This window comes from Episyrphus balteatus, chromosome 2 (assembly GCF_945859705.1).
Source record: "Episyrphus balteatus chromosome 2, idEpiBalt1.1, whole genome shotgun sequence".
NCBI classification, from domain to species: domain Eukaryota; kingdom Metazoa; phylum Arthropoda; class Insecta; order Diptera; family Syrphidae; genus Episyrphus; species Episyrphus balteatus.
This window is the reverse complement of record NC_079135.1, coordinates 30,666,428-30,678,745: the sequence shown is the minus strand read 5'-3', so window position 1 is coordinate 30,678,745 and position 12,318 is coordinate 30,666,428. Positions and strand designations below refer to the sequence as shown.

The window sequence follows — 12,318 nt, the reverse complement described above, 5'->3', positions numbered from 1 at the left end:
TATACCACCTACACTATAAACATGTGCTGTATCCACATGATGGTGGTGGCGTCGCGGCAGCAGGAGTATTGATTTTGGTTAGCGCACCTATATTATATCCCTCTTGTCCCCTATATAGTCCTTTACTATCCTTTTTTTGTTTGTTTTTTTTTTTTTTATTTGAAGTGTCCTTGCTGCCTCACCATCAACCCATCTAAAAAAAGAGGAAATTCGGAATTTCCTCAGCATCGCACGCCCTTAGTAGCATTAAAGGCCATTTTATACACATGACACTTATACATTTTCATGTACCACCCACTATTTACATATTTACAGGACTTGCCATGAAAGTGGTGGTAAGGATATTGCTATTGGTTAGTGGTGTATTGAATTGCGCACAATCTGCCCCAGGAGTACTGAGGAATGTGACGTCACTGTTGGATAATTTTGCCACAGATGCGCAGCTGAAGGATTTTGAAGGAACGGCCGGAATTAGAGTAGCTCGAGAATTTCCTTCATTAGCTGTTGAACGTGGTCCACTCAGCGTAGTTCAGGATTGGAGTTTGGTGTGTGTACAGCTCTGCGGGTGAGTTGTCTTCAGAATTCTGAAAATAAAATTAAAAGAACAGAAAATCCTTAACAATGTCCTTATAGTGAAATATACATAGTTTGGAATTTTTACAAAAATGTTTAAAAAATCTTGTTGTAAATTTTGTTTTGTGCAAATATTTTATGAACTGACTTTGGAAATATTTTTGAACTTAAGTATTTTTTAAGGAATATTTCTTGATTAAAAAAAAGTGTGCAAAGAGTTAAAAATTCTTGCTGGACTTTGAAATAAGTGTTTTGTGTTTTTATAGTGTTTCAAATTAAAAAAATATTAACTTTGAGAATAGTAAATTGCGCCAAGTAAATGTCCTTTTGTCGCCATTTTATTTTTTATTTATACTACGACAGACGTGAATACCATAAAATTTTACATCGCGAAGTAGTCTGCTCTTGTTTGTGTGCAACTTTTCCCTCTTAAGTATTTCACCGGCATACCTTAGCTATGTTTTTGTCTTCTTGTTCGGTTTGACGAAAATCAGTAAAAAAAATCTTCAACACCTCCATGAGGAATATCTATAACGTTGGTATTAAGACACTGATAGGTTTTTATGTGTGCAACATAAAGACTTGTTTTCTAGGTGTTTTGATGGTGGTAGATTTAGGTTTTTTTCTGTTTTTAAAATACTATTTTAACCTTGAAACGATTTTTTCACTATTACGTAGTACTTAAAAGTTTAAGAATAAGATAGAAAGAAAAATTTATTTCAATATTTTTTATTTGAATTTTTTCGTCGAAGGATAATATTTTTTTTAAGAAATGCAATTAAATTGTTTTTTAATTATACTTGTTTTTACATTCTTGATAATCTGGAATTTATTTTTATTATTGAAAAATCAAAATTATTACTTAACAAAATTGAAATTTTATTTTACAAAAATTTAGAAATAGTTGAAAGATTAGTTCTTTCAAAGTAATATACTAAAAACTATCCATCAAGATATTAATGAAAACAATGTTGCAGTAACTTCTTGGATTCATGTTGCCAAAGTAAACTGCTGGCACAGATGTCAAAGTAAACAAGATATTCCAAATTTATTCAACCATTATATGTAGATATTACTGAGTTCTATTTCAATTCATTAGCATAAAGACAGGCAACAGTTGAATATTTTATGGAACTTAGAGATTTCAAAAGTTGCTTTCTTATACTTAAGATAAATATCTTATGATTTCAATTGCTTTTATTTAATAATTATGAACAATATAATTATTATCTTGTATCAATTCTCAATTTCAAATACACTAAGATTTTAACAAAAAAAAAAAAAAAAAACAATTTTTTTTTATAAAAATTAGAGCAAAAAATATTTTGTGGAATTTTCATAATTATTAACTAAATTCTTCCACAATATCAAAAACTTTGTAGTTTTTGTTTTTTTTTATTTGTGGACTTTATAAAAAATTATATTTTGGATCGGATTGATTCCATATTTAAACTTAAACTAAATGATTTTAAATATATTTTTTTTTAGCAATAATTTACAAAATGTTAGTCAAAATCAAAATTAGTCATTTTTTTCCTACTAATAATTTTATTTCAAATTTTAACAAAATCTAATAAAATTTAAACTTCCTTGGATCTTTTGAAAAAATAAAAAAATATATTTATTCATATTTGTTCTCAAATTTTAGTTAAATACATATATAAATCGATTGTTTTTTTTTTTATTTTCTAAAACTCGTAAATATACATATGTATAAGTTGAATCATATAAAATGATATTTTAATAAGTTATTCATTAGATGAATAATCTTATAACTTTTTCAATTATTATTAATACTAGGGTCAATTTTGTTGTACTACTATCAACCAGACCTAAGTATTATTCCGAATAGAAGTATTTAACGAAATAGTTTTTTTTTTTAATGAACTAACAAAGCCACAGAATCAATGATTTTGAATGGTTGGGCAAATTTTATTTGTTTCAATAGAAACCAATTTTCTAATTTTCAAAGTTTTTGCTTTATTTACAAATTTAAAAAAAAATAAAAAATCAGTTTCCAATTTTTTTTTTGGTGAAAAATGTGTTTTTTTTTTTCACCGAAAAACTATTAGATATAATTTATTAATGTGTAAGTTAACTATTTTTTTCTTAATTTCATAGTTTCAAGGTATAACATTCTGAATATCTTCAAATTAAAAAAAAAACAAAATATAAACAGTCTTATAGCCAAAACACGATACTCTTTTTTGAAAAATATTCCTATTTATTTGAAGGAGTACATTTTAATATATAAGTTGCTATTTAATTGCAAAAAAACGTAACAGAAAAAAAATGTTAAGCTCTAGGAATATTTTTTTCTATCGTCACGAGAATAAACAACAAACATTTCATATTCATTATCTTCTAAAATTGAAAAAAAATGTGACCGGTGTCATTCAAAAGTTATAGTGACAGAAAAAAACTATTTTTTTTAATTTTTGGGAGGGATTCATAAAAAAAGAAATTACACAAAAACATAAATAAAATCGTATTTTTCAAGCTTAGATTTAAGATATTCTTGTATTTTCTTTTAAAATCAAAATTGATATGGTAAATTTTCTGTCAATCTGTTATTAAAAAAAAGAACTAAAAAAAACCAGGTTTTCTAATTTTAATTCAAATGCGATAAGTAGTTGGGTAAATTTCCTTCACTTTTTGAGAAAATTGAAATCCACGGAATTCGCTTTTACTTTTTACTACGTTTGTGTAAAAAGTTCTCTGTGAAATTAGTTCAAACCAGTCCAGTCGAATTGTATTAAATGTGATGGTAAATTCGGTATTAATAACTTTTTGCTAACCAACATTTGCCGAAACTACAGAAATACTAGTTCCAAAAAATGCATTTGGTTTATTACAAACAAATCTAGGTACCTTTAAAATAAATTGCACGACTGGGGTCGCACGTACTTGCTCTTATGGTAAAAGTTACTTTAATGTTAAAACAAGGGTAAATTTAAAATTTGATATTTTCACGGAATTTCATTAGTGGTGCAAAAAAAATAAAATCTGTTTTAATAAATAATTAAATACCGTTTTAAATGATCTTTTACAAAAAACTAAGTATGCCATTTTATTTCTTGTATAAAAAGGAATTTTTAGAAAAAAATTTTCGAAAATCGTTAGACCCTAACATTCTAACATTTTTAAAAATAAAAGTTGGTATGCCATTTTAAAGAAATAATTAATTCACACATAAAAACGGAATTTCAAATTTTTTTACCAACCCGTTTCCAAAAAATTGATTTTTCAAAAAAAAATTTGGAAATATTTTTTTGAAAATCCAAAAATGTGTTTTTTGAAAAATTTAATTTTTTTTCAAAAAATGAATATTTAAACGTTTCTGTATAAAAATTTTGGTCAAAATCTGTTTTGTCGTCTACGAGAAATTCATAAATCAAAAAAACCGTTCTATGGCAGGTACCGTTAATAACGGTACAAAAAATATTTTTTTTATTTTCAAAGGAAGTTTTTATGTGCTTCACTATACACAAAAATTTTAATCAGAGTTAGAGCCGTTTTTGAAAAAAATTTAACTTTTCTATTTCCGTTATATGACAGGTACCGTTAGTTTTGGTCCAAAAAAAATTTCAATTTGTCCTCTAGGGAATTACCCAAAACTGGTAACTACCAATTTTGAAGGAAATCGCTCCATTAGTTTAGGCTGTAGCTCGAGGTACACACAGACGGACAGACAGACAGACAGAATTGCCGGACCCACTTTTTTGGCATTCTCCATCATCGTTATGTCATGGAAAATTGTTATCTCTAGTTCGATTTTTTTTACGAATCCTGAACTTGCCCTATACAAACATACAACATTTTTAAAAAGATAATACTTTTTTAATCTTAATCTGTATTTTTATCTATTTTTATTTTAAAAACCGTTTTCAAATATCATTGAGTTTTCTGGAAAGTCAAAATTAAAAAAAAACTAGTTAAATTAAAATAAATAAAAATTAAAAAAGTATTTTTAAGAGAAAATTGCACTAGGTTTATGGTTTATTCAATATTGTGTACGACTTATAGATTTCACTAAAAATAGAGTTTTCCTTTCCTTTCCAATTCCTTTATTCAAAGGCTTTTTTATAACTTAAATAAAAAATAAAAAATAAATTTTCCAAAAATGCATTAAATAAACGTTATAAAAGCCTTCCAAAAATTTTAAAATTTAAATCAAATACCAGGAAATTTTACTTGAAAATATTATTTCATCTCTTGCTAATGGAATGTTTTTTACTTGCTACAAACTAAAGAATTTGTGTTTAGTTCGTGGTAGACAAAAGTCCAAATTGCTACATTTTATTCATTTTTTTTTATCACACTCACTTAACGCGGGACAAAAAATTGCATAATGCTATAAAGTATTTGTTGGAAAAATTCAAATCACTAGAGAAAGTCCATTATCATATATATTTGTGAACAAGGAATTTGAAGGAAGTTCGCACTAAAAAAAGGTTTTTTTTTTATTTTATTAAATGCATTTTAACATTGAAGCACCTGGCTGGAGCGTAAACAATAATCGTCATTTGAAAATATAATGTTCATTTTGTTCGACATTAAAAATCCATTAAATATTTAAATGCATCTCTTATTCAAAGTACGTATATGTTAGGAGGAGAACGGCGCATAATACATATAAACATGAGAACATTTATACACATAAGTAAGTAATGTCCTTCTTTTGCCACAAGATGACATTCTATAACAGAGAATATAAACTGCTACATACATACTTAAATATATAAAAATTAAAAAAAAAATGAAATGCACATGAACATTTTATCGAGTCCTTTCGACTTTATTTTTTTAATTTTTTTTCCACGCAGTTGTCAATAAATCAATGATTGCAAGGACATTCGAATCGGAAAACCTCAGAACCTTATACACTTTTTTTTACTTTATTTCTTTTGGTAGTTTTTCGTTGGTCCTTTAAATATGTATTGTTAGAAAAAAAATCCTTCTGATGGTGTAAATTTACGTCAGGACATAAAATGAAGCTTACATATAAACCTACCTATTTCCGTAACATAAATTACTGTCGAGTTTTTGCAATCATGTATTCGAATATTATTTTTTTTTGCACTTTTTCTCTATCTACGTTACTGATTTTGACTTCCTGGTTTTATTTTTGTCAATTTATGAGGTCTAGCATGTAAACGTATCCTATGAAAATAAATTTAATAAAGGCCTTACTTGACAGAACAAAAAATGTAATGATATTTTGTCTATTGTACTTTAATGAAGACAACATCAGTTTGTTTGGGGTGTATCAATATTTTTGTCTATGAAGTTAAAGAGTTAAAATATTAAAAGCACAGTACAAGTAAACTACATGGAGTCTAAAAATATGCGTTAAAAGAAATTTATTAAAAATTTAACTGATAAAGAAGTAAACATGAATACAAAAACAATTATTGTAAAGAACTTTAAGGACAAAAAGGATCAATCAAATGTTTTTTATTCATATATTTTAAAATTGTACCAAACTAATAACAAATATTTTCTCTTAAAATTATAGAGCTGCATTGGGGGGTGGACCATGTGCCCCCTATTGTACATCTGTAACGGTTCCAGTCAGTGTTCAAAAATCGAACGCAGAAGTTCTTCTCAGTCCCAATAAAGATGTGATATGTGAAGATCTTTGCGCATTGAAACTGGGTAAGAATTCATTCTTTTATTTTAATATCTAAATGCATGGATTAAAAAAGAAAGGATACAATTTTCATACTAAAATTAAGAATTCAATGCCATTTGCATACAATTTTTATTACTCGGCCATTCCAATTGCATTTTTAAGACATTTTCACGCTTATTATCCAGTTTATCTTGTTGTTTTTTCTTGAAACTTGGTGGGTCTTAAGGGCTCATGATAAAGTTGAAGTTCTAGAAGTTTCAAGAAAAGCTAATTCAAAATAGCTAAACTGTTATTAACAGACAAATACGGTAACGGAGAAGACTTGTACTCGTCTTCTTCTTTATCGCTTTATCTGTGTATAATTTGGCTACGTTTAATTTGTTTTTCGTGAAATTTCTAGAACATCAACTTTATCATGAACCCTTAAGACCTACCAAGTTTCAAGAAAAAAGCTTGCTTCTTCAACGAAATAAACTGAAAACAAGGTCAATATGTTTTCTCCGCTACTTCGGAATGGCCGTACTCTAGAATTTGTTCACCAAAAACTCAAATTTAAAAAGGTTAGCCAATAAGGTGCGTTGAATTTTGTTTATAAAATAATTGGCGACAAAGAATTCTGATACAGCGCTGTACGCAGAAGAAAAATAAAAAAAAAATATCAAATTGAAGCTGAAAAGCGATTGTTTCAAAGACAAATAGTAAAATTGCTTTGATTGATATTGCTTTAAAGTAGGAAACCACAAAAAGTCATTGATTTTATTTTCGATGCAGAAAATTTTGTATATTTGCAAAAAAAATTTAATGCAAAATATTTGTTTTTTATTAAGTTAATGTAAATATTGTTAAAATATTTTAGGTAATTTCAAATAAAACATATCTTTTTGAAAGCAAATACTTTTATTGGGAATAAATATTTTTTTATCCGTAGTAAATGTAAAGTAGTAAAGTAAAAAAATTTTTTTACAACCCTGTTTTGAATTAGTTAAAAATGAAATAGTAAAATATATTCAGAACGTATTCATACGTATACTTGCTCCTAAAATTTAAAAGATTTTTTTACCGACTTCAAAAAAAGGAGAACTTTTGTCTGGGGTTAACCGATTAGGATGATTCTTTTTTTATTTGAAAGCTGGATTTTAGTCTGGTCACATTTGAATTTGGTACATTTATAACTATGGAATCCATTATAGTTTTGTTTTATGTTAAAAATATATTATTATTCTTTGGAAAATGGTTGATGGGCAATCTTAAAAAAATATTCGTCATATTTTTATGAAAAGATGAATAACTATTGTTTTAGTTCAAGTAAAATATAAGCAAAAAACTATTAAAAAATAATGGAACGCAAATAAAATTTGGCATTTACGTTTCATTCACCATTAAAATAATGAATCAAGAAAGCCTATTTTTATTTTCACATGAGAAAATACTTTTTTGAGGGAAATGGTGCGATTTTGAATTCAGTACAGGAAAACACGCTTTAATCATTCATGACTTGGAGCATTTATTTTAAAGCCGGTCACAAAGCTATTTTTTCGGTTTTCCGAAAAACCATATGAAGTTTTTATTTAATAATTTTATGAAATTTCACTCCCCAACTTTTTCAAAACTTACAGATTTTTTTTCATATTGGAATTGGTTAAGAACATTTTAAAAAGTATTAAATCAGAAAAATTTGAGAGGTTGTATTCATTTTTGAACTTCTGATTGTGCACAAGTGTACCCTGCATCTCGAAATCGTTAATTCTAAGCTAAGCAGATTCTTCCTTGCTTTTATAATTTCCAATAAACTAAATTGAATTGAATTTATAATTTTCTGAACTTGAAAAGAATTTTTTTTAAACCTCAATAAATCTTAAATGCCATTTGCTGAATAGAAATTTAAATAATTTATGTTGAACATAAACTCTTATTCCCTACTTTTTCCTCTGCGTAAGCTGTCACATAAGGATTGTAAGGATGTAGAACTTAAATGCTTAAGTTTCGATTCAGCAAACGGGTCTTAGCGATCTCCTTTCACAAATTTCTTAAATTACGGTGAAATTTTTGGTGGAATATATTTGAGAACTTTTGGCGTAGATATTTATGAAATTCTTCTCCGAATCATGAATTCAAACTTCTTTATTAGTTTTTGGGCAGTTTTTGAGACCAATTAAAAATTGATTGCTGGTAAGTGAGTTCTTTAACTTAAATATCATATTTAAAAGTCGTATTTATGCTGCATTTGATAAGTACAAAACATCTGCTGCTCATTTTTTTATATTTGGAACCCGTGAGTTTGTTGTCTTCAAAACAGGCTTTCACGCTTTCGATCAAGTTATTAAATCTGTATAGTAAAAAGTTTTTTGCTGTCTAAAATGCATGTGTATTTTCTTCATTAATAAATTTTTATTTTCCATTTCAGGTGGAAATGTCTGCACATGTTCGACTATTGTATCACCTCGCTCCATACAAGATCGCAATCAAGTGTGTCAAACATTCTGTATAAATAATTCCGAAACTCTGGCCGGTTGTAGTCTTTGTAATAAAATTCAACCGCTAAGAGATTGGACAACAGAAGATATGATGCCAAATAAAAGTATTCCATCAGGAGATCCATCAAAGAACACTGACTTTTCCGTTTCGGCAAACTCCATCAATCCTGCTGCCACAGCCGGAGCAACAACACCGGATTGGGACGCCCTCTGTGTGTCCCTATGTAAAACAAATGATGGTGGGTCATTGTGCAATTGTGATTTGTCACCATTTTTTTAAAAAACAAAAAGCAAAAAAACTTCCTAATTTATATTGTTAATCATTAAATATTATTTGATGTATTAAAAATAAATTAAATTTTAATTTAAAGTTAAACATTTGTTTTGGGATGGAAGAATTTTGTAAAAAAAATGTTAATTGTGTTTATGTTATTTTCAAATTTTAAAGATTTTTTTGGTGACAAATCATGTATAATTTGTTTTGTTTTATTATATTTTTTTATTATTATAAATATTATTGTTAAATAAATCCCTATGAGAATCAATTAATTTGTATAATTAATTTAAAAAAAAAAGATGTTAAATCACAAACAAACAACAAACATTTAAATGTATAAAACACAAATAATTGTAATACAAACAAAAAATTATTAGTTTTGAAGTAGTTTTTCAGTTTGATTTTTAACATTTTCCATAAAAAAATGATAATACAACAAATCACTAAAGGGCTTCCATGTACTAAGCCACTGGCTTAGTACAAATCCTTAGATATAATAATACAAAAAAAAAACGAAAAGGTTTATAACGTTGAAAAAAAAAAATTATTAAAACGTCGACTGTCACGACCTACTTTGACTAGCTGCCACTAGGTGTCACTTGAGTTGAAAATTCTGCTGAACAACCGCAGTATATATTGTAACTTCAATTGGTTTCTCTCTCTTTATCTAACGCACTTAAACTCCTTTCGATAACAGAGGCTTTGAGAAGGTCGTTTCTTGGTTTTGCTCCACAGAAGTCAATGTTATCGCAGTAAGTTTAATGGTAAAACAAATTATACTATCAAATTTCGAGAGTTAGGTTGTTTTTTCTGACAAAATTACCTTTCTTAAGCTCACTAAAAATTAACCCCAATTGGATTTACAAATATATATGTACCCAAATCTACTGTCCATTGATATTACACATTCCCGACTCGATGCCCACCGTGTGTCTGATATTCAAAGCAAAACTGTGACAGTCTACTATTTTAATAGTAGAATCACAAGATTTATAAATGGAATTAAAGTATTGTTTTTGATTGATAGAATCAGCATATCAATTTAAAAACAATATGTTCAGTTAAAAAAATATTTTATCTTCATTAAAAACATTATAAAAAAATTATATATAAATAATTAAAAACAAAAAAAAAAATATTTATACATACAATTTATAGTTAAAACAAACAAAAAATAATCAATTCAATAATGTTTATATGTTAAGATCTAATATACTGTTGGAAGACATTAATATTAATACAAACAACAACAAAAAAGAACATTGGCTTTTTTGGAAGACATTAATATATCACATTAGAAATAAGTAAACTTAACTTTAAGATATTGCTATCGAAAAGGTAATAGTAAAACTTAAATAAAAAAAAAAAAAAACAAAATCAGAATGAACTAGATCTGAAATCTTCGCTGTGACTGACAATAATTAAAATAAATGTCACATAAAAAACAAAAAATTAAGATTAAAAAATAAATAAAAAAAAAAACAATTTAAGTAACAGTTTGTTAAAAAAATCTGTTTAAAGTCATTGAGATTGGCTTGAGAAACCATATCGTGACTTTTCAAAGTGAACATCCTTTACAGACAGACTCATTAATAAATTACAAATGCAAGTTGTTACTTTATCTTATGTCAATATTTAATCTTTAAATTTTTTGTGACGCGTATATAAATATTTATCATATCATATATAAATAAATTTAATAAAAAAAAACCAAAACAAAAAATCTTAATAATTATAAAACATATTCTTAAATGTTATTTGATTACCTATTACTTTTAACAACAACAAAAACAAATAATTCTTGAACGAAAACAATGTAATAACTGTGCGGCAATATTGTGCGGAAGCAAAATAATATCTCAAGTTATTTGCTTTTAATTATTATTATTCTTACAAAAAAACAAAAAAGCAAACTAAGTATAAAAACAAAACAAAACGTAAAAATATATATAATATGTGTGTGTATTAAAATGTTTAAATGTTATTACTTAGCCCCCTGAAAAAAAAATTATGTGTTTTATTTTATTTATTTCCAGTCGTCAAAGAATTTTGAGGAAATTCTAGTCATGATACGAATATGAGATACAGTTCAACGTTTTTTCCAATAATCCAATAATATGTTTATATCCCAAATTGCTTTTGCCCAAGTTTAGCACACCTATTTTTTTCATAATGCTACCCTGAGTTCAAAAATTTGGTAATCATTACCGAAGTTTAGCTAGCATCTATGTCGTTCACTAGAACAATCTGTATACCGCAAAAACTTTTTTGAAATTAAAATCTCCTTAAAAATCAGGTTTTCTTGTGTTCACTTTAAAATTCCTTCTTAAAATTACCTAGTTAAATTTTTTTCAGATGGAACTCATCTAGCAATTTATCTTTTTCAAAGTCTAGTTCCTTGTTGTAGGTAGTTATCCGGTGAAAACGAGGTTCATTCATTAAACGTACCGTTTGGAACCTATTTATATTTCATTATTGTTTTCGTTTCATACAACGCAGCTCGACAAACGAAATTCCTACTTGTACTAGATCATTTAGAGATTTTAAAGATTTTTCCTATAGCATTTTACTTTCCCGAACATTTTTTTTTGTCCCAAAGAAATTTTTTATGATGTTTTTGATTTATTTTAGTTTTTATTTTTTGATTTGGGAGATTTTTTTGCAATGTTTTTTGTTGTTTTAAGTTTAGTTTTGATATGTTTACTTTGACTTTGACAGAATTCTCGTTGATTTTTGTTTTGTTACAAACTATGGAGATTTAGAAACTTTTCAAAAGCTTGAAAACGTGCCATATTTTCGTAATATCCAACCAACCAACAAGACATTTGGTCCCCGAAAGCTGACCACGTACATACATAGCTTTGTATCAAAAAAAAAAAAAAAATAGAACCACTGCTCCCTTATACATAGCTCCAAAAACTATTCAAAAGATCAAGCTCAAGAAGTAGGTCAAAATAGCGTTTTGGAGAAAAACTGCTAACATCTCCATCCTAGCATTGATAAAACTTAAAAAAGTCTCTCACCAAGCTTTCGCCGTTTTTAATTAAACATTTAAAGTAATTCTGAAGGTTTATTTAACCGCATTCGCGAGAAGTTTCATTAGATTCAAAATATTTAGTTTTCACTTTTGAAAATTGAAGAGTTTTGACTGAATATGGCAATTCCTGCAACTGCAAGTGATACCATCGCAAGCGGTCAGCAAATGTTATGATGACTTCGACTTGCACTTGCTTGAGAGTGGGGAATAATTGAGAGCAAACGACCATTGAGGTCGTTGGGAGAGAGGGTTTTATCTAGGCTCAAAAAAGTCTAAGAACATTTCTTTGCCGCCGGGTACAAAGGGGTTAAGTCATAAATGA

At 27.3% G+C, this 12,318-nt stretch overlaps 1 protein-coding gene across 1 annotated transcript; it reads left to right on the top strand.

The window, feature by feature from the left end:
* The first annotated feature begins 315 nt into the window (after positions 1 to 315).
* LOC129911452 (uncharacterized) lies at positions 316 to 10,336 on the top strand. Its single transcript, XM_055989263.1, has 3 exons — positions 316 to 565; positions 6,092 to 6,231; positions 8,613 to 10,336. The coding sequence occupies exons 1-3, from the start codon at positions 324 to 326 to the stop codon at positions 8,960 to 8,962; spliced, it is 732 nt and encodes a 243-aa protein (XP_055845238.1). The 5' UTR covers positions 316 to 323; the 3' UTR covers positions 8,963 to 10,336.
* Positions 10,337 to 12,318: the final 1,982 nt, after the last annotated feature.

Excerpts from the sequence above, each read along its gene's own strand:
- LOC129911452 (XM_055989263.1), top strand. The coding sequence starts at position 324 with ATGAAAGTGGTGGTAAGGATATTGCTATTGGTTAGTGGTGTATTGAAT. Across the intron at positions 566-6,091 it reads GTGTGTGTACAGCTCTGCGG|AGCTGCATTGGGGGGTGGAC; the intron begins GTGAGTTGTCTT and ends TTAAAATTATAG. Across the intron at positions 6,232-8,612 it reads TCTTTGCGCATTGAAACTGG|GTGGAAATGTCTGCACATGT; the intron begins GTAAGAATTCAT and ends TTTCCATTTCAG.